Source organism: Macrotis lagotis, chromosome X (genome assembly GCF_037893015.1).
Source record: "Macrotis lagotis isolate mMagLag1 chromosome X, bilby.v1.9.chrom.fasta, whole genome shotgun sequence".
NCBI classification, from domain to species: Eukaryota; Metazoa; Chordata; class Mammalia; order Peramelemorphia; family Peramelidae; genus Macrotis; species Macrotis lagotis.
This window is the reverse complement of record NC_133666.1, coordinates 355,368,673-355,390,982: the sequence shown is the minus strand read 5'-3', so window position 1 is coordinate 355,390,982 and position 22,310 is coordinate 355,368,673. Positions and strand designations below refer to the sequence as shown.

Below are 22,310 nucleotides of genomic sequence, written 5' to 3'. Positions count from 1 at the left end.
TGTCTTAGCAGCTAACATAGATGGAGGAAATTCACAGTGCTGAGGTAAACAGGAAGGAAATAAAAGAAAACAATTGTCTCTTACTTAATGAACATAAAAGGATGATAACATGATAAAAATGATGCTGGGCTGTGCCAAAGATAATAACTGCTTTCCCATTATCTTTAATGATGGATCTGTAATTTTAACAGATAATGAGTAGAACTGATGACCAGAAAATCATGCAGAAAACAAAAAAGAATGAACTAGAAAAAGATACAGTAATTTTTTTTTTCCCAAAGAGCTGAATTAATGACTTATCACCTTACCTAAAATCAGTTATAACCCATTAGGTATTACTTTGGATGTTCATAGAGGAGGCATCCAGTTTAAGCTAATCAGGAAATTCCTCTTCATCACCAAGATTAGAATGAAAGGATGAACTTATAAAAATTTCAGAATTTCTTTCCTTGGGAGGACTTCAGAAGTGAAGCATAAATAGAGGTTATGGGTGAGTTCTGAAAGCTTAAATACCTCTTGGATGGGATATCTTTTTATTTAAAATATGCAAACTACTGTACATGAGTACTTTAATGCTTTTTTTTTTTTTGACTAATTCCCTCTCTCATACTCCCTTGCAGGGAACTTTGGACGTAGGCTTGATTGATTCTGTATGTGCTTCTGACAATCCAGATAGGTAATTTAAACCATTTTCTTTTTTAATCTTTTTTTCTTATCTTAATAAACTTGAAAATATAGTGTTCTTTTTTTCTGTTTTTTTACTATCTCCTTTTGGGCATGAGTAAAACTGAATTTGGATTTATAAATTATTTAAAACCATTCTGGAACAAGTACTACTTTGGACTTCCCTGACCCACCTTTCCATCTATCCATTCCCTTAATAAGTTTTACTTTTAATGAACAAATAGCGAGGTTTATATAACATAGGACATTAACCTTTTTAATCTTCTAGTTCCTTTAAAGAAAAAGTTTCTTTGGAAAAATAACTTTCTTTATGTAATTGGAATAAACTTTGTTTATTCCCTAGAGAGATATTCTATAGATTTTTAAATTATGGCCATCTTTTTTTCCCCTACTGCCTAGAAATTTTCTTTGAGGGTATATAGATAAAATTTCAGAAAATGAAACTTTAATAAAATAAGATAAAGTGAAATTAGTTTTTCTAATAATAGATCTTTCAGGGAATGGAATTTATCTTATAATTTATTCCCAGTCAGGATATTTTTGGAGAAGTTTTAAGATTTAGATTGGAATACCCTTTTTGAGGTATGAGGACTGTCAACCCGGCAACCTCCAAAATGTGGGCTATTCTACCCATCCAACCTTATCTCTTTTTTTGCTGCTTCCCAGTAAGATGTGTTTACTCATGCCACCCATCTCACAGTTTTCTCAACAGTTTTGTACAGTTGCTCATTGTAGAACATTCCCTTGCTCCTTCTACCTTTCATCCGTCCCCCAGTAGCATTCAGGGTAGGGAGTCAGGGATGACTTTACTAGTAAAGATACCATCTCTGCAATTTATTCCCTTAGAGTGTTGTCTTGAGCTCTGAGAACTGGTCTTGCTCAGTCACCTAACCTGTGTATGTGTCTTGAACACAGTACTAGAACCCAGGTCTTCCTGGCTTTGAGTTTCAAATTCAGACAGCATTTAGTGATGCTGTTTTCTGAATATAGTGCTTAGTAGTTTCACACTTTCATGAAATCATTTCCCATTGTTCACATTTCTCTTCCTCCTTTAAATTTTGTAGCATTTATTACATTATAATGCATGATCCACTTTTTTTAATGTTATAAGTTTGACATCTATAAATGTTAGTTCCCCAATTAGATTATAATTAAAGGAAAGGATCCAGCATGGTTCTTAGTGCTCCATAGCAACCAACCAAATTAAATTCACAAGACTTAATCTGTGAAATCTTTTACTCATATTCAGCAAATACTCATTGTATATTGACTGTGTATAAAACTGTTTACTAGGGAAGTTTCAGTCAATTATTTTAACCATTCAGAGTATTTATTTAATCAAAGTATTTTATTTTTTTTAATATTAGTCCTGATATCTAAAACAATTTTGTATTGCAGATTGTTTTCTGGAATTCATTTCCTTATTATTTCTTATTTCTTCACTTCAAAAAAAATCTAAAAATAACGTGTTTCCTTCTCTTTTTGGCTGCTTCTATATTAATTGAATATTGCTATTAAGATAGTGATCCTGTTTGAAAAAACAATAATAATAAAAAGTAATATAACAAATTATATATTACAATAATTTAGTAATAATGGAGTATATTAAGTATGTATACAAAACAGCATCTCATTTTCTACCTCTTTACACAGTAATGTCTTTCAAGCAATAATTTTCTTCTTTTTGAAAACATAAAAGCAATTTGAGTGTAGACTCATTTGCTAGCATAATGAGTAGATTAAACTAAGTCCATCAGTAGTAACACAGGCTTGTAGTAATCAGAATATTCTAGAACAGAAAAGTACAAGAGAAACAATCTGTCATTGTGACCCCTCTTCCTGACCTCATCCCACTGCTAATATGAAATATATTTCACAGAAGACTAGAAAAATCTGTCAAGACATTTCACTTCTTTTACCTTTTTTTCCTTATCTACTTATATCAGTGGTACTACTAGCCTGTTATTAATTACCAATGCACACTAATATAATCCAAAAGAAGCAGAGAAAAAGTTGACTTTGTAAAAATCATCATCCCCCCCCCCAAAAGAAGTCACTTTATTTAGCTTTCCCAGAACTAGCCAAGTTTTCATTTGGAAAATTCTGAATTAAAAAATGTTTTCCCTTCCCAGAATCTTCAGAATATGTTGCTCCAAGTGGAAAGGTTAATCAAGCTTAAAATAAATGCTCCAAAAGTGAGCAGTGTTTGCTTTAATATAAAATACAAATAGCATTGCAATGTTTATACCTATGATTGGTAAGACAGGAAAAAGTCATTTCAGTTGTGGTTCAAACAAAGGTTATGTTGACAGTCAAACTAAAAGATTTTTCCACTTTCTCTTCCCTGGGCATAGGCCTAATTCATTCGTGATCATCACTGCTAACCGGGTCCTCCACTGTAATGCCGACACACCAGAGGAGATGCACCACTGGATAACTCTGCTGCAGAGGTCAAAAGGAGATACTCGTGTCGAGGGGCAAGAATTTATTGTGAGAGGTAATGATCATGGATTGGAAAAATATTTCTCAAAGCATACACGTATTATAAAAGTGTTCTTTAATAGTGTTTTGATTTGTGGCATTGTCTAAAAGTTAATTTGACACTCATTTTCTTGTCTTTCAAAGTTTTCTTCTTAACACAAGAAAGTATAAAAATAATTTCAAACTGTTATGTTTGATTGTCAAGACATCTAATGCTTATCATATAAATAATTTTTCCTCCCAAGGATGGCTACACAAGGAAGTAAAAAACAGCCCCAAGGTGTCTTCACTCAAGCTAAAGAAGCGCTGGTTTGTTCTAACACACAACTCCTTGGATTATTACAAAAGTTCAGAGAAGAATGCTCTGAAATTGGGCACCCTGGTCCTAAATAGCCTTTGTTCTGTTGTCCCACCTGATGAAAAAATTTTCAAAGAAACAGGTAACTGATTCATTTACATTATAACCTCTTATTAAAACTACCATTGGACTGTGGTCTCGTCTTTCTCTTCAGAAATTTCTTTACTACCTTTTGCATTTTCTTAGACTATTTCTGTGGGTTTGATGCAAAATACTTTTTTTATTTATCTGAGTTGTAGAAAAGACAAGAAAAGGAGTGGATAAAGTTTTTCTGAGATTTAAATTCTAAACACTGTCCATAAGCATCAGTTTTATTTATTATACCTGTTAATGATACATGCCATTAGATGTAGCTAAGTTATAATTAATTTTAAGTTAACAGATTGATGTAAAGATTGTGTAGTATAGAAGCAAATTTTGACAGGTTTTCTTTATATCATGTATCATACCTGTGTGTCCCTTTACATACAGCTTCTTACATACTATTTTATGTAAGGATTACATTGAGTTTTATCCGTTTCTGTGGCCAAAGAATAATTATTTAATTTAAAAATTTGCAGTTGTCTTTTTTCCACTAGAGAACAAAGTATGCATCAGTATTGCCTATCTTCAGAAAGCAGTCAGTTAAAGATGCTCTAGTTTTTAGTGGGAGAAGGAATAATTGACACGGCACAGTTTGCAAATTCTCTTACAAATGCAATGAGATTAAATCATCTATTCTTGTGTTTATTCATTCATCTTCGTTAAAAAATATATAGCATAATTATCAGTGGTACATGCAGCATGAAGCAAACAAAGTCCCAACTGTCAGTGAGATTTATCTAGTAGAAAAGCAAGATGTATAAGGATATACAGAAGAAACTTTTTTCTTTGGGTTTGAGGAAGAGGGTTAGTAACCTTTCTTGTTTTGTTTATTTTTAATTTTGGTGGTCATCTTTTTTTCTTTTCATTCTTTTTGTCTTAAATTCATAAGAGTTTGAAGAGAGTGGGGAGGGAATAGAAAGAAAATAGACTTAAGCAGCATCTACCCATACAAACTTGCCTGGCATATTCGTTTATTAAAGTGGGTCTAATGGAATAGAATGAGAAATTGAAGGAAAAGTCCATCTTCCACTCCCAGCTATCAGTGGTCCCAAGAGTATTAGTCTTAATTTTAGAGGGAGGATTAGGACCCTTATTCACGTTTGTGAGGATAGCTTTCCCACAGAAGTATTAATTCAAGACAGACTTCAGACTCCTTAGTTCAGAGAGGTTTATAATTGTTCATTCACTGATACTTCAGGCTACTGGAATGTTACTGTGTATGGACGAAAACACTGTTACCGGCTCTACACCAAATTGCTCAATGAGGCCACCCGGTGGTCCAGTGCCATACAAAATGTGACTGAGACCAAAGCTCCCATTGACACTCCTACCCAGCAGCTTATACAGGATATCAAGGTAAGATAAACACACAGTAGGAATTTTATTTATATTCTTATCTTTGGCTTAAAGACTCTGTATCTACACATGGTGCTCAGTTACTAGTCTTTGATCAGAAACCTTAGGATAGATAAGTTGATTGATTAAAGAAGAAAATGAAATTACTTTTTATCTGAATTTCCATCTTTCAGCCAAAAATATACACTTTAGACAAGATTGGACAAAGTTGACTATAAGACTTTCATTGGCAATTTGAACATTATCATGCTGACTGAAATGACCTTTGATATCAGAGATATATAAAATTGTGAGATCTGCTAAGCCCATCTTCTCTAAGATGTGTGAAATTTTCCATTATTGTTCTGTAGGTCCCGACTCTCTGGACTTCTTAAGGATAGAAGTCCACATTGGGTGTTTGGAAGGCCTTTTAGTTTCAGCTGTAACTTATCGGTTGCACTTGTATTCTGAAATATCAAGCACTGGTGATATTTCATTACTGGTATTTTTTCCCAACTGAATACAGAACCTTTTGATCCATGGGCAGTTACTTAAAATATGCAAGAATCCCTCTGTACCTCTGGTACCTATCAGGCCAAAAGCAAGTTTTCATGGGTGTGTTAAGTCAAATCTTTTTTCCTGACATTTTTGTGAAATCAAAAGGATGGAAGCAGCACTATCCATGTTTCTCAGACATAGAAATCCAGCCACAGAAGGAAGGTATAAGATGATTTGCTTACCTGTTTCTGAACCAAAGCTGAACATTAATTAAATTTCTTTGTTTTTAATAACAGGATATTTTTATTGACTTTCATGCATTTGGAAAATATTAAAAGGAAAATGTGAAAATAATAGTAAATAAAAACAAAATTTCTGGCCTGATTGCTTTATTAAAGCAAAATCAAGAGGATGTGCTGGTGGCTTAACAGGAACCTTAGTGAAACTTAACCTTTGGGACTTGTCCCTTATTTCCTAAAACTACTTTTCATTCCAATGAACCTAAAGAGGGTTAATTAAAAGAATTTTCTACTATATCCATATTTTACTTTCTTGTGGGTGCACTCTAAGATAACAAAATGGTCTAAGGGTTTTGATGGCCAAATGCCAGGAATTTTGGAAACATTCTGTGAAACTTTGTAGTTATCTGTGGACCAGGAATTGTTATTAGAACTTCTGATTTGCTAATTTCAGTGGTAGTCTTCATTATTTTTGAAGATCTTTGACTATGAGCAATGAAAATAAAATGAGCTGTTGAATTTAATTTTAAATATTGGTCACCATTTATCCTTTTTCTTCAATAAACAGATTTATAAAGAAGTTAAATTTTTTTCAAATTTGAAAGAATTTAAGAAATGATGATGATTTTCTTTTCATTTTACTTTTTTTAGATAAAAAGAATAACATTTGACAAAGGAATACTAATAGAAAACCCTCCTAAAATATTAAAATGACTGTGATGAAGTGATTCATTGGCTTTTTTTCACCACTTTTGAAAACTGAAGCAGGGAAAAATAACTGGATTTCCATCATTCCAATGGAAATACAGTATATTATTACATAAATGCATGGTTAAAATACTTATATGTGTTGTTCTGCCAATATATTTTTACACTGTAGGAGAAAGGAAAGTATGTAATATATAAATATGGAATAGTATTAGAGGTATTAAAAAAATTCATATTGAGAATTGGTTTTCCAAGGCAAATAATTTCTCTCTTCGTGTTTTTAAATGTTGATTTTCTTAAAGTCTTTTTTTGTGATCAAAGACTTAATAAGCAATGAATCCTTTTTTTTAAGTACATACATTGTACTCTTTAGTAATTTCTTTGTAATAAAATGCAAATGATTTTTTAAAAATTTTTCAAGGAGAACTGCCTGAATTCGGATGTAGTAGAGCAAATTTACAAGAGAAACCCCATTCTACGTTATACTCATCATCCATTGCACTCACCACTTCTACCCTTGCCATATGGGGACATAAATCTGAACTGTAAGTAGAGACTTAAATATAGAATATTCAAAGACATTTTTTGTGTATTTTTAAGACTAACTTAAACAGTTACTAACTTTTGGACACTGGGCTAAGTCTTGTGGATACATAGAAAATCAGAAACCATCCCTACTATCAAGGAGCTTACAGCAACTACGTACAAACAAGATACTTAGGCTGAATTAGAAATACTGAGCTGAGCATTAGGAAAGGTTTTCTGGGTAAGATGGGACTTGAAGGGAGCCAGGGAAAATCACCTAGCAGAAGGAGAACATTTCAGGTCTGGGAGGATACCTATGAAAACCCTCATCATTAAGAGATGGAGTATCTGTTTCAAGGATCAGCAAGGAGGCCAGTTTCAATAATGAAAAGAAAAATGGGAATGTAAATCTAGATGCCTGGACATCAGAATTTATAATGCTTCCCTTATTAAAAATGATAATCTGAAAGAAACTAGAGCCAGATCTTAAATTGAGTGTGATCTCATGTGGTTTTTAGATTTATATGATGCAAGGTATGGCAGCATACTCAATTGTTGTGTTGTTCTAAGAACATTACATTATAAGAATCATCTTTCGTTCAACTGACTGGTCCACTCATCAGAACTGATATGATATTTATAGACTTCACTTATACAGGGTCATACTTATTTCTTATATAGCTTAGAATGCACTTGTGATATTGCTGTCTGCTGCATTCTTACATCTTTCTTCATACAAAGTCACAAAGATTGATTTACAAAAGAAACAAAGTTTTTTTATAATACAGTTATCAAAATATTGAAGTGACTATCAAAAATATTTTTAAAAATAAGTTTACAAACCTTGGGGCAGCTAGATGGAGTCAGGAGGACCTGAGTTCAATTCTGGCCTCAGACACTTAATACCTAGCAGTGTGATCTTGAGAAAGTCACTTTACTCCACTGCCTTGCAAAAAAAAAAAAGATTCCCAGTGCTAGACTAGGGTACTTTTAGAGTTGAAAGGACACACCAAAAACTATTAAAAGCAGATTGAAAAGCCAAATACTAAATATAAGCTAATTCCTACTTTTGTGACCCTATGTCATTTACCATCCCTGGGCCTTTGTTTCTATATTTGTAAAATGAAGGTGTTGAACTAGATGACCTCTAAGATGACCTTCTATCACTTAATCTTCTGATACTGTGAAAAATAGATGAATTACATAAAGCTATATGGTACTGAGATTAGATACATCATTTCTTTATAATTGAATTTATTACACAATCCACAAGTTATTTATCTACATCTTTAATATTTATTCTTAATATTATTTATTCCTGACATGACATTTTTCCTAAAAATTAATCTAACCTATCTTCTTAGATTTTGGGACTTGATAGGATTCAAAAGGTCTTCTAGTCTCATTCCCCCATTTTATAGATGAGATTTTATTTATTTTGAGTTTTACAATTTTTCCCCTAATCTTACCTCCCCCCCCCACTCCCACAGAAGGCATTCTATTAGTCTTTACATTGTTTCCATGGTATGCATTGATCCAGATTGAATGTGATGAGAGAGAAATCATATATGAGGAAATGAATCTTAGAAAAAATAAGCATCTTGCCCAGGGTCACACAGGTAATAATCAGAGGCAGGTTTTGAACCCTAACCCAAAGCTGTCAAATTCAACATGCTTTTCACTGCAACTACCTTGCCTAATCTTGTCAGCTTCCACATAATTTGTCTACTGCTCAATTTATATATTCACTAAAAACTTTTTAAAAACTATTCGTAATTTTTGTTTTGTTTTTCCAGTGCTGAAAGACAAAGGCTATACAACTCTTCAGGATGAAGCTATCAAGATATTCAATTCCCTCCAACAACTTGAGTCCATGTCAGATCCTATCCCTATTATTCAAGGCATCCTTCAGACTGGACATGACCTCCGACCTCTCCGAGATGAGCTTTATTGTCAACTTATTAAACAGACCAACAAAGTACCCCACCCGGGCAGTGTTGGGAATCTGTACAGCTGGCAGATTCTGACTTGTCTTAGCTGCACCTTCCTGCCCAGTCGTGGGATTCTTAAGTATCTAAAGTTCCATCTGAAAAGGTAAAGGCAGAAAAAGTCTTTATTTAGAGTGATTGTGGGGGGGGGGGGTGAAGAGAGTTGTATTATTAGGTGGTTTTTCATTTTATCTCTGTATTGCCCCACCCAAATAAGAGTTGAATGCAGGTATCAGTTCATTTAGGCAGCAGGGTATTCCAAAGAGATGGAGAGCCCTGAAGAAGATGCCTAAGCTCCCCTCAGGTTCTGAGGCCCCCTTAATGAATGAAAAAACAAGTCTGGGGGCATCTAGGAGATGCAGTGGATAGAGCACCAGCCCTGGAGTCAGGAGGACCTCAGTCCAAATGTGGCCCTCAGACACTTGATAATTGCCTGGCTGTGTGACCCTTGGGCAAGTCACTTAACCCCATTGCCTTAAATAAATAAAATGTTTTTTAAAAGTTTTTAAAAAAAGAAAAATCATCCACATTTATTAAGGATTCTGGCAAGCAATTTGTGAGGTGCTAAGAGCACAAAATGCCAAAAAAAAAAAAGAGCCCTCTCTCTCAATGAGTTTATACTTTCTAATAATGGGTGGGTGACCAGGGGAGATGTATTTTGGATTGGGAAGTTCCAGCAATGGCAAGTCAAAGCATAAGAATTTGGAGGGGAGTTAAGGGTATTCAGGACCTCAGTACAAGAATATGAAGAATGCAGAAGAAAAAACAGTCTTAGAAATACTTTTGTAATTTTCATTTTCACATTGTCTTCTGGCAGTATATCATATCAGTGAGTGTAGCCTATACTTGTGCCACTTAATAAGAAAAATGATTTGGCATTTCATAATGCACAGAGAAAGATCTGATTCTTGTTTTTATTTACTTTATATTACTGTGAGTGAAGGTTGTCGGTATTTATCTTTTCCCCATGTGTTTGTGTTTAAATGAGAGCATCAGGTGTTAAAGGGCAAGTACCATGATTCAAAGGTGAGCTGAAATAAAAATTGTACTCCTTTAAACATTCTGGCTTTTTTCTCTTGTTTAAATTAATTTCATATAAAATGGTCACAGACAGCATGCCAGAGTCCCTGTGCTGGCCTTGGTGGCCTCTGGCGCCCTTTGGCATTTTTTGGATCTTAAGAGAAGTCCTCAGGAACACAGGATACCAATTCTTCCATCAAGATTTTTCCTTAAAACTTATAATTAAAGGCCAGTGTTTGTCTCCTAGGATACGAGAACAGTTTCCAGGAACAGAAATGGAAAAGTATGCTGCCTTTGTTTATGAATCTCTTAAAAAAACCAAATGTAGAGAGTTTGTGCCTTCCCGGGATGAAATAGAAGCCCTCATTAATAGGCAGGAAATGACGTCTACCGTTTATTGCCATGGTGGAGGATCCTGCAAGATCACAATCAACTCTCACACTACAGCTGGAGAGGTGAGACATTCTTCTGTGTTGTTTTCTCCTTTTACAGTGTTATTTTAACATATGCAGGTCTATAGTATTAAATTATCATACATCCATAGAAGATGCTAATTTTAATGGATTTAGAAATGAGTGCCTGAAGTTAACCAAATGTAAACAAAAGTCAGATACTTATTAGAGATAGAAGGAGAAAACTCTAAGGATAATGTAGAAAGAATGGCAAACTATGTTCTCAAAATTAATGTGCCAAGTCAATAAATAACTTAGAATATTTGAATTTCTATAATTACAAAGGAACCAAATAGTACTGACAAATGGTACAATGTAGCCCAACTTCATTATATCATATCTGCATAGAAATATAAATATTTGCTTGTCATCTCAGTGACCACAGCTATGGGATGTGCGGGCCAATAACCACATTTTCCATTTAATCTTAAAAGTAAGCAAAGGAGCAATAGAAAATCCATAATGGTTTCCAATATACAGGAAATGTTTCACAAAGAACTCACTGAAGTTGCTACTAAAATTCCTTAAAATTAATAAATTTAGTGGATAGAAGACAGCCCTCCAGATTCCCTCATTGAATTTGTAATCTTCTTGACTCTAGGTCCCAGTGTTCTACCCACTATGACATCAACAGTCTCAGAAGGAAGGGAGGAGGAAGGAAGAGAAGGGAAGGAACAAAAATTTTAAGTGCTTACTTTTTGCTAAGCACTGGAAATACAAATTTAAAAGAAGAGACTGTCCCATCCCTTAAGGAACATGCATTCTAAAACAGGGAACATGGCCAAGGAGAAGAATTTTGGCTTAGAAAGTTACAGTTTTAGTGAATAAGAGACATAGGGGGATAGATTGATGTGGTTTTTCGAGGATTTGGCTTTATTGATTCATTATGGTTTCAGAACTTAGAAAGCAGGCAAGGTGTGGGGAGGGGATGGAGAATTCCTCCAAAGAAATAGAGTATCCCTCATAGTCAATAAAAGAGAAAGAAATGCAGTCCTGGGGTATAGTCTCAAAAATGATAAGCAGAGCATTTGTTCTAATCCAACGCAAATCATTTAGCATCACAATAATACAGTTACAACTACTGACACCAAAGAGGCCAAAGTTGATCTCTTCTACAAAGACCTACAACATCAAGGAAATAAAACCAAAAAAAAAAAAAGACATCATTCGTCATAGGGGATTGGAATGCTAAAGGAGGGATAATTATAATAACAGGCAGTTTTGGCCATGGAGTACAAAATGGAGCAGGACAGAGAATAATAAGAGTTTTGTCAAGATAACTTGATGATCATAACAATTTTTTTCAACAACCCAAAAGGTTGTTGAACACATGGATATTACCAGATGATCCATATAGAAATTCAATCAATTATATATTTTTTCAGCCAAAGCAGGAGAAGCTTTATAGAGTAAGTTAAAACAAGACCAAGAACTAACTCTGCTCAGATCAGGCTAAATTCAGACTGAAATTGAAGAAAATAGGGGGAAACCATCAGACTGTGTTGGTATTACTTCAATAATATCCTTTAAGAATATAAGTGGAAATGAAGAATAGATTTAAGGGATTGGAGAAAATAGATAAGGTGTCTGAAAAATGGTTACAAAATTGTACAGGAGGAAGCAACCAAAAAAATTCCAAAGAAAAAGAAGAGCTAGGAAGCAAAATGCTATCTGTCTAATGAGGCTTTTTAAGTAGCTGAGGAAAAAAGGAAAGTGAAATATAAAGAATACCCAATTGAATGCAGAATTCCTAATAGCAAGGAGAAATAAAAATGTTTTCTTGAATGAGCAATTCAAAGAAATGCAAAAGAAAACAAAATGGAATTGACAAGAAATCTCTTGAAGAAAGTGAAAGATGTCATGGGAATGTTTCATGAAAAAGTAGACATAATAAAAGACAAAAATGGTAAGGTCTTAAAAGAAATTGAAGTGATTAAAAAATGACAGCAAAACTTATTAGAGAAGAACCAAACAAGAAAGGTCTTAAGTAATCTCAATGACATGGTTACTGATCTAGAGCCATATATCCTGGAAAAATGAAGAGAAGTGGGCCTTAGTTGTTTACAGTAAGATTAGTAGAAGTCTTAGAATTCCACCTGAGCTCTAAGTGATGATTCTGCACTCAAAAGAAGAGTATTACCGTAGGTCAAATTACCAAAGAATTTCACTTATTTCACATGCTAGTGAGTTAAGATTCTGTAAGCTAGGCTTTAGCAAAATGTCACCTGAGAATTACCAGAAGAGCAGGCTGGTTTTCAAAGAAGCAGAGGAACTAGATACCAAATTGCCAACATTCACTGGATTATGAAAAACAGGAGTTCCAGAAAAAACATCTGCTTAAGCTTCATTGTCACACCAAAGCCTTTGTGTGGATTAAATAAAATGTGGCAGACCTCAAGGAGATAGGGGTAAAGATTATCTTAGTTGTCTACAAGGATCCTGTGTGCAGATCAAGAAGCATTAGTTAAAAACAAACCTGGAACAACTTATCGTTTAAGATTGAAAAAAAGGAATATTAAAAAGCTATATATTATCACCTTATTCATTTAACTTATATGCAGCTGCAAGTATGGATGAAACAAAAGCTGAAATTAAGGTTGTCAGATGAAATATCAACCATCTCCTTCATATAGAATATACCACTATGATGGCAGAAAGTAAAGAACAATTAAGCTTCTTGATAAAGGTGAAAGAGGCAAGTGTAAAAACTGGATCGAAACAACATAAATAAAACCCTAAGATTTTTGCAATTGGTCCCATCAATTATTGTAAATACAGGGAGAAGGAATGAAAGCACTGTAAGATTTTCTCTTTTGAGGCTTAAAAATCACTGTAAGCTACAACCATGAAATTAAAAGACACTTGCCCCTTGGCAAATAGGAATGCCATACTAAAAAATATAACTAATCACCTTGCTGACAATGGTCCAGGTAGCATAAGCTTTGGTTTTTTCCCAATAGACTAGAAGAAAAACTGAGAACCATAGAATCAACTCTTTCAAATTGTGGAGAAGACTTTTGAGAGTCCCTTGGACAGCGAGGAGAGTATTTAAAGAAATTAGTTCAGACTATTCACTGGAAGGTACTGAAGGTGCTGAAACAAATACTTTGGACACATATTGAGAAGACAGGAAAAGACCCAGACAAAACAAGACAAAAGAAAAAGGGAACAACAGAGAATGAGATTAATTGATAGTTTCGTGGAAACAGTGAATGTGAGTTTAGACAGACTTTTAAGATAAAGTGAAGGATTTAAGGTCCTGGTGTGCAATGGTTCATAGGGTCAAGATTTAGATATAACTAAAAACATCTTAATTTCTGAAAATATTCCTTTCCTTTCCCATATCCAACAAAGATGCCTTATAACAAAAAATTAAAAGTGTTATGGCTTCTAAATTGAGGTACCAATTAATTTGAATTTCAGTTAAAGGTATGCTTATTACAGTTTTTAAATAACAACTTGGAGAACTTAAAGACACTAACAAGTCAAATTTTTGTATTTCAGGTTGTTGAAAAATTAATTAGAGGTTTGGCCATGGAGGATAGCAGAAACATGTTTGCTCTGTTTGAGTACAATGGGACTGCTGATAAAGCAATTGAAAGCAGAACTATAGTAGCTGATGTCTTAGCCAAATTTGAAAAGTAAGTTTCCTTAAAAATTTCACAATAGCAAATCTAAAATGAACTGGCATGTAGTAATCTAATTATGTTACTTTTTCTGGTTCATTGTTAGTTGGTTGTAGTCCAATTGCATAGCCATTAAATAAAATACAGCTACATACACTGGTATCATATAGAAATTAAATAGAATAGTAAATATTTTGCTTTATTCTGAAAATATTTATTTACTGACATTTTTATTGTGACATTATAACTCTTTCCTGCCTTCTTAATTTTTCCTTAATAATCAAGTTTTCCAATCTGTACCAACTCAGATTTTTCCATATATTATCATAGGAAGTTATTTTCCTAACCAAGAGATGCTGACTAATTTTCTTCACAAATGACACTAAAATCATACTTCTGTCATCTAATCAATTCTCATGATATACTCATACATGCTGTAATATAAATTTTCTAAATCATATAAATATTAAATGGGGTAATTTAATAACCAACTATATACCTTTAATATTTTATATGAAAGATCTGTAGGAGAAGAGTTGGGGGTGGAGATACGGTTTTTATGAAATTGAATGTATCCCAAATATACAGTGTCATATCTTATATTATAAGGGTTTTGTAGTTGTGATTAAAAGTCACCTATTTTGGGCAGCTAGGTGGCACAATGAATAGAGCACTGGCCCTGGAGTCAGGAGGACCTGAATTCAAATCCAGCCTCAGACAGATAATAATTATCTAGCTGTGTGATCTTGGGCAAGTCACTTAACCCCATTTGCCTTGCCAAAAAAAACTCAATAATTTGAACTTTGTATGCATCTATGACCTTCAGAACATCAAATAACTTGAATATCTTATTTACCTTTTTGACCATTAATGCTACCCTGTTTCCTATTATTAATAATTGGTGATCTATTAGAAGATACTATGTGCCTTACATTGCTAGGGTTTAGAAATACAAAGGACAGAAATTAAGCAGTCTTTGGTCTTAAGTGGTCATAACTTAACTGTCTTTCTGGCTTGAAAATGTTCATCTTCATCTGTACATCTCATTCTCCTTTCCCTGTCCCTCCTCCAGACATACTTCTCTCAGCACTCTATTAACATCCAGATGCTTCTTTTAATTTTTCAAAATTCTTTTGATCTCATTTTGGTTTTTCTGTATTAATTAGATTTGAAGCTATACTTAATATGCTAATTGCTGCCCCTGTCCCTCTGCTTGAATTTTAGATAACTTCAAATCAGATTTATAACTTACCATAAGTTCTTTATTCAGAGCAAATAAACATAAACTACCAAAATACAAACCCTATGCTAATGTACTAGGGTACATGATTGAGGTGTTTTATTTTTTAAAAGAAACTGGAAAGGAATAAAAGAGAAGCATTCTTAGTTTTCTTGTGCCATTTAATTGCTCCCTTTATAGACCCAATAGCTAACAGAATGCTAAATACATAGTATGTATTCAAGAAATACTTATTTAAATTTTTTAAGTATTATTTTTTGAAAACTGATAACAATAAAAATTATTTTATATTAAATGCATGAGAAGATAATGTCTGTTAAGATATAGATAGATAGATACATAGATACATAGGTAGATAGATACATAGATAGATAGGGGGTCACAAAAGTCTTAGAAAGGAGAAGGAAGGGGAAGAGAATATATATTTACATAGCACCTACTAGATATCCAACCCCATTGAGCAATTTTTCAATTTTCATTTGATTTCATTTCATTCAAATTTCATTTGCTCCTCAGAGTTGACCCTACAAGCTAGGTACTAATATGATCACCATATTACATTTGATGAATCTCAGGCAAGCAGAGACCTACTTAGGGTCATACACCTAGGAAGTATCCAAGGAAAGATTAGAATCTGTTTCCCTAACTCTAGACACAATGATCTTCTTTACTGTACCATTTTTGTGTGTGTGTGTGTGTGTGTGTGTGTGTGTGTGTGTGTGTGTGTGTGTGTAATTTATCTCATGAAGATATGTGTGTATTAAAATTTTACTGTGTGAAATGATAACCATGTAAAGTTGATTTAAAAGTAAAGAAATCAAATATTGATTCTAGAAAACAGCTAATAGAAAAAACTCCTCTAAGGCAGGGATGGGGGGCAGTGGGCTTAAAAATGTTCATCTTCACTTGTACATCTCATTCTCCTTTCCCTGTCAGATTCTTAATTTGCCTGGTGGGAGTACATTATAGCTTGTTGCTATATTGGTCAGTTTTACTGGACAATTATTTTTAATAAAAGATGATTCTGATAAAGGCATATAAGGAGATAATTGTTATGTAAAAATATTTATGAGAGCTATTGACTGTTATTTTGATCTCTAAAAGCATATCCTCATTTGTACTTGCAGACTTACCGCCACTTCAGAGGTCGGCGACCTACCCTGGAAGTTCTACTTCAAACTTTACTGCTTCTTGGACACAGATAACGTCCCAAAAGACAGTGTGGAATTTGCATTTATGTTTGAACAGGTGAGAGAGAGAGAGAGAGAGAGAGAGAGAGAGAGTGTTTGTTTGTTTTCAGATAGTTTTCATCCCTTAGCAAAGAATGGGAAACCTTGCTAATTTATCCCATAGAGAGATAGATCTAATAAACTACTAATCAATAGGTGAATAATGAGAGGTAATAAGCATTTCTATAGTGCCAACAATTAGTGCTATTGTTGTCCCCATTTTACAGTTGAGGAAACTGAGGCAAATACCTTAAGTGACTTGTCAAACTCACTGCTAGTCTGAGGCTGAATTTGAACTCAAGTCTTCTTCAGGTGCAGTGCTCTGATCCACTCTGCTACCTAGTGGCTTAGCTGAATGAAAGAAAACCCATTAAATGTAAAGGACAGGATTAAGAACTCAGAAGTGAGGTGAACCCTGCCTCTAGGAACTTAGATTCTAATAGAAGTCACTACATGTAAGGAAGTTACAGGCAGGGAGAGATGCTTTGACCAAGGACTTCATAAGAGTAGAAAGGAGAACCTTAGAATATTGTCTTAACACAAACATTTCCAATAAGAATGGTAGTGGCAACATGATTTCTATGGATTTATGTTTAGCTTAGTTATATATGTATAGCTTACATTAGATTGGCTTTCTGTCGGGGGGGGGGGTGTAAAACTCAAAACCTTGCCAAAAAAATGATTGTTGAAAATTACTATTGCATGTAGTTGTAAAAATAAAGTATTGAATTTAAAAAAAAATTTAATTAAAAAAAAGGAATGATACTGTTAACTTCATTATAGTTCCAGAGATTGAAAGCTGGAGAGAATTACATGTATATGAGCATGTGAGATAGAAGGCAAGGTGACTTCGGATATTTGGAATATAGTGGAACATAAAAGATACTTACCAGTTAAAGTTAAAGCCAACCTGACCCCAGGGAGAGGTTCTCTAGAGCTTGGTCTCAGGGCAAGAAGGATCAAGTGAAAGATGTTAAATATGTTTCAGTGTTCAATATAGGGCCTCTTGCATTGCTCTCATTCCTTTTAGGCTCATGAAGCAGTTATCCGAGGACATTATCCAGCTCCTGAAGAAAACCTCCAAGTTCTTGCTGCCTTGAGACTTCAATACCTTCAAGGAGATTATACAATGCATACAGCTGTCCCAGCCTTAGAGGAAGTCTATCCATTACAAAAACTTAAGTCTCGCATTACACAGTCCACTAAAACCTTCTCACCTTTGGAAAGGATGGAGAAAAGACGCACTAGCTTTTTAGAAGGTACACTGAGAAGAAGCTTCCGGACAGGCTCTGTCAGCCGACAAAAGATTGAAGAAGAACAGATGTTGGATATGTGGATTAAGGAAGAAGTCTCATCTGCTCGAGCCAGTGTCATTGATAAGTGGAAAAAATTACAGGGCATGAATCAAGAACAGGCCATGGCTAAATACATGGCCCTGATTAAAGAGTGGCCAGGATATGGATCTACACTCTTTGATGTGGAGGTAAGGGGGCTGGGAGTGGTGAAACAGTAGGATTCTAGATACTATTCAGGAAGTACAAATGACAGATGACAATTGAGAGCATAAGATAGGATCATGTACAGCTAAGGACTTGAAACATGGTAAGAGTAATTCAAGGTTAATAGAATACATTCATCTAATAAAGGAAGATAGTTGAGTAGATTAAAAAAACAGCAATGTGTAACAGTTTGTTCTGCCAATACTAAGTGGATCTGGATAAAAGAATTCTTTAGTTCTAATAAATTCGTGAGGAAAGAAATATTTTCTAAAATAATATTTGATTTTTTTCTCTTAGAAGTTTCAAGTAGTTCCAATGTAGTCATAGTTTTTAGAAGCCAAACCCTACCTCTGAATGTTTCCACAAATTGTATACCTGAATTTTATACTTCTTTTTTTATTAGCTTTGTAATTCGTTATTACCATTAATCCAATAGCATTTAATATCTTAAAGTAATCGATGGATCTTAATAATGTCCTAGATCATCTGATTTATCTAAGTAAGAATCTTAGGCTTTTAATCACAGTCTCTAAAAAAATAGCATATAAAAGTGAGTTAACTGCTAATTTATTTTTAAAACAATTTTTTAAAACTTACTGGTCATAGTCAGGTCTCATTAGTGCACATCCATTTTGCAATATATCCAATACATTTCAGATGAAACTAGTTATCCTTAACATCTGTATAAGGGAGTTATGGCGAAGTAAACTACAAGCTGAGCATGTTATTAATTTGACATGGAAAATATTTTGAATAAGCATCATCCCAAATATGATGCACAAAGATCACTTAGACCTACTTATTTCAAGAAAAGTTCAAATATTGAATTACAAAATTATTTGGGGAAGTGTCCTTTGGTGCTCTTCTTCCTGTAGATTTTATGTTTGAGGAACAATCTGTTAAGCAAGGATCTATGCAGTGAATTCTGCCAGAAACTCTGCCTTCTAATCCCTGTTCCTTGGTTCACTGGGGGAATCTTGGCAAATCATATTGTGTTGCCAAAATAATTGCTTAGTTTTAATCAAACAACTATTAGATTCAGTAAAACAAAACTACTCCCTCACCACCAAAATTAAAAAATCATTTGAATTAGTTGACTATTTGACTGAATTAATGTTAATATGCCATCAAAATGATTGATTCAACAACTCTTGTAAAAGTCTCCCTTTCATCTCCCAGTTTTCCCTAAGAGAATAAGGTTCCAACAAGCTCATTAATGTATATAAAACATTTATAAATTCTTCAGAGGGAATCACAATATTTAAATAATCATGACTCTATAACTCCCTTATTATTCTCTTTATGATAGTGCAAAGAAGGTGGCTTTCCACAAGAGCTCTGGTTGGGAGTCAGTGCTGAAGCCGTATCTGTATACAAGCGTGGGGAGGGAAGACCTCTGGAGGTATTCCAATATGAACATATCCTGTCCTTTGGGGCACCGCTGGCAAACACATACAAGATCGTGGTAGATGAGAGGGAACTGCTTTTTGAAACCAGTGAGGTAAGAAATGACAATAAGTATTAAAATCATAAATGTTTTTGATGAAATAAAACATTTACAATTAATTCATTGCATTAGCATTGACCAAATCATTGAACTTAAATATATTTCATCTTTTAAAAAAAAGTCATTAAGATCTTTGTTTTAGTATGTACTCTAAAGAGCAAACATTATTATTCAAGTTGGTGAGTAGAAAGAGCAATGCAAAAAACAGGAAAATAATATAAAGAAATCTATATGTTCATGTCCCTAGAACATGATTGCTCAGTTAAATAGTATATTAACTGAACCTGAACATGTAGTATTTCCCATGTATTTTAATATCATTGGAGCTATAATATCTCTATTTCAATTCTTTTGAATGTGCTTAATGGTTAGTTTAAATATGATAGTGCCAAGTGGGGAGAATGTTTCCTGCATGACCATGATTTTCCCTTCAGCTCAGCTTAGGACAACAAAAACTAAGGTTTTGCCAACAATCCATCCAAAGTTTGAGCTAAGTCAGAATCAGTGATTTCAGGTCTTGAACACCTTAGTGTTTCTTGTTCAGTGACGAGCATTGGAATGTCCATTTGGTTGGAAAATCATTGAATAGTTTGTTGAGTTGGTGCATTATGGAAAACTCACCATCGGGTCGGGACTCCCTTTGTGTCATTGGACAGGTAGTAGACGTGGCCAAACTGATGAAGGCCTACATTAGCATGATTGTGAAGAAGCGCTACAGTACCTCACGGTCGGTGAGCAGCCATGGGAGTCAGGGGAGCTCCCGATAAGGAGCCGGCCCCTCACCAGGACCTTCGCATCTGAACATATCACCTTCTGTCCCAGAGGCTCCGCCATGCTGATTGATTCCCACCATCAGCAAAGCAACACGGAACATTGTAGAAGACCCTTGCAGGGGAAGGTTTCTCCACAAGTCCTTACCAATGCCAACTTGAAAAATCCTGTATTAAACTGTCAGCTTCACAGCCTGCAAAATTTCCAAAGCTTTATTACTTTAGATGATACTTGCCTTAAATATGTGTATAAGCAATGTGTACTTGCGTGAAAGAGAGAGAGAGGTGTGTGTGTGTGTGTGTGTGTGAGAGAGAGAGAGAGAGAGAGAGAGAGAGAGAGAGAGAGAGAGAGAGAGAGAGAGCGAGCGAGCTGCCACTGAGATGGCGAAAAGTGCCTTCACCTTGTAAACCAATACTAATTGACCTTAACTGTGCTCCTGATGAGAAAACCTCTCTTTCCATTCAGAAAAGTTAAGAAAACATGGAAGAGGGGAAGTTAATCTAATTCTGCACTAACCTCCCAGCCAGACTTCCTTTGCTAGTGGTACAATGAGGAATCTGGGGGATGAGGGAGAGGGAGAGGGAGGGAACCAGACCCGTCTATTCTGCTTGGAGTGCTGCTGGCAGCCTTCTTCACAGACATTTAGCTGTTTTGTTTATTCTTCTAAGGAGATGTACTTGCATATATATGCATGTTATAGAAACTCTTAATTTTATTTCATTTCTGAGCATTAAAAGCAAAGGGAATAATGATGTGCAATGGTGTAAACAGTCCTTCTGTACATTTTAATAGTTCTTCAGAGTTATAGTTGTTTCAATTTTATGGTTACTTTATAAGGCTGTTTTATTAATAAATCAAAGTTCCAGATTTTCCTGTCTTGACTGTATTTCTAAACCACATTTTGACAGTTTTATTTTATATGTAGCAAGTCTGCATTCTGTATCTGCTGTATTATATACAGATAGGTGGCTGATAAGATAAAATTGTATTTATACACTACCCTCATACAGAAAAATGATTTTCAGTACCCTATGCAATATGTGTGGATCTTTAGTTTAAAAGTTTTAAATATTAAATGGTATTCTAAAGGGCACTATCTTATAAAATTCCGGCTAGCAATTACATAAAGCACCCTGTTGGGGTTGGGGCAAAGATCAAACTCTTATAAAATGGAAGAGATCTTTTAAAGGAGCATGAAATTATATTGTGTTGTTTTAATTTTTTAAAATACATTATACCAGGTTCTTAATAGTGGTCTTGACAAGCACCTGTAAATAAATAAGCAATTATAACCAGAAAGAAAATCTGGTTAAGGACGTTTATTTTTGTATGGAAAAGTTGTAATATAAGACAAACTTACATCAACATTAATCTGTGCATTACAAGAATGAATGGAAGCCATTGTGGGCCTTTGCAACAAACCACAGCCTTTAAGAAATATTACATATTTGCTCAAAGGAAGTCTGACAATAAAAGATCCTAGTTAATCTATTGCATGTTTTATCTCTTGTCTTTGTCATCAGCACATCTAACTGGTGATTCTTAAGTAATTCTTTGGGTTTGGTTTTTAATTTTTTTGTGGCATAGAGTGCACACATCATATACTAGATTATATACTTTGTTCCCCTTATCTATGTTGTTTGAAATTCTAGTTGATCTGTAGAAGAAATGCAGAGAATTACAATATTTTAGTTAAACACAAATGCAGAGAGGGAAAGAGTTTATATTTGTATTCAGGATTCATGTACTGCTTATCTCAAAAACTGCTATATTCATGATAGTCAAAGCCTTCCTTCAACACTTGGAGCAACTTATCTGGTACATTAGGCATTCACAATAAAAAAAAAAACTAAACAGTCTCTGTCCTCAGAGGATTTACCACATCTTATTGGAGGGAAATGACATGTACCTAGTATGTTCAGTATTGGGGCATAAAGTGGCTTAATTCCAAAAGGACCTCATCTGTAAGGAGGTAGCATAGCAAAGGCACCAAACTAGCATTCCCTAGTCAAGTCTCCAACGTAGAGATAGATTCCCATCTGAGCTTCATATTTTGAGGCTCTTCT

The 22,310-nt window shown here is 34.4% G+C and overlaps 1 protein-coding gene across 1 annotated transcript in view; it reads left to right on the top strand.

Annotated features, from left to right (window-relative positions):
* MYO10 (myosin X) overlaps positions 1–21,735 on the top strand; it is a 242,145-nt gene extending 220,410 nt beyond the window's left edge. The window contains exons 30-41 of the mRNA XM_074200421.1: positions 621–676; positions 3,039–3,181; positions 3,411–3,605; positions 4,806–4,963; positions 6,809–6,932; positions 8,709–9,006; positions 10,168–10,375; positions 13,877–14,013; positions 16,366–16,486; positions 17,498–17,950; positions 19,276–19,467; positions 20,130–21,735. Of these exons, the coding sequence (XP_074056522.1) occupies positions 621–676; positions 3,039–3,181; positions 3,411–3,605; positions 4,806–4,963; positions 6,809–6,932; positions 8,709–9,006; positions 10,168–10,375; positions 13,877–14,013; positions 16,366–16,486; positions 17,498–17,950; positions 19,276–19,467; positions 20,130–20,240 (2,196 nt within the window). The 3' untranslated portion in view covers positions 20,241–21,735. The remainder of the gene's footprint in view (positions 1–620; positions 677–3,038; positions 3,182–3,410; positions 3,606–4,805; positions 4,964–6,808; positions 6,933–8,708; positions 9,007–10,167; positions 10,376–13,876; positions 14,014–16,365; positions 16,487–17,497; positions 17,951–19,275; positions 19,468–20,129) is intronic.
* Positions 21,736–22,310: the final 575 nt, after the last annotated feature.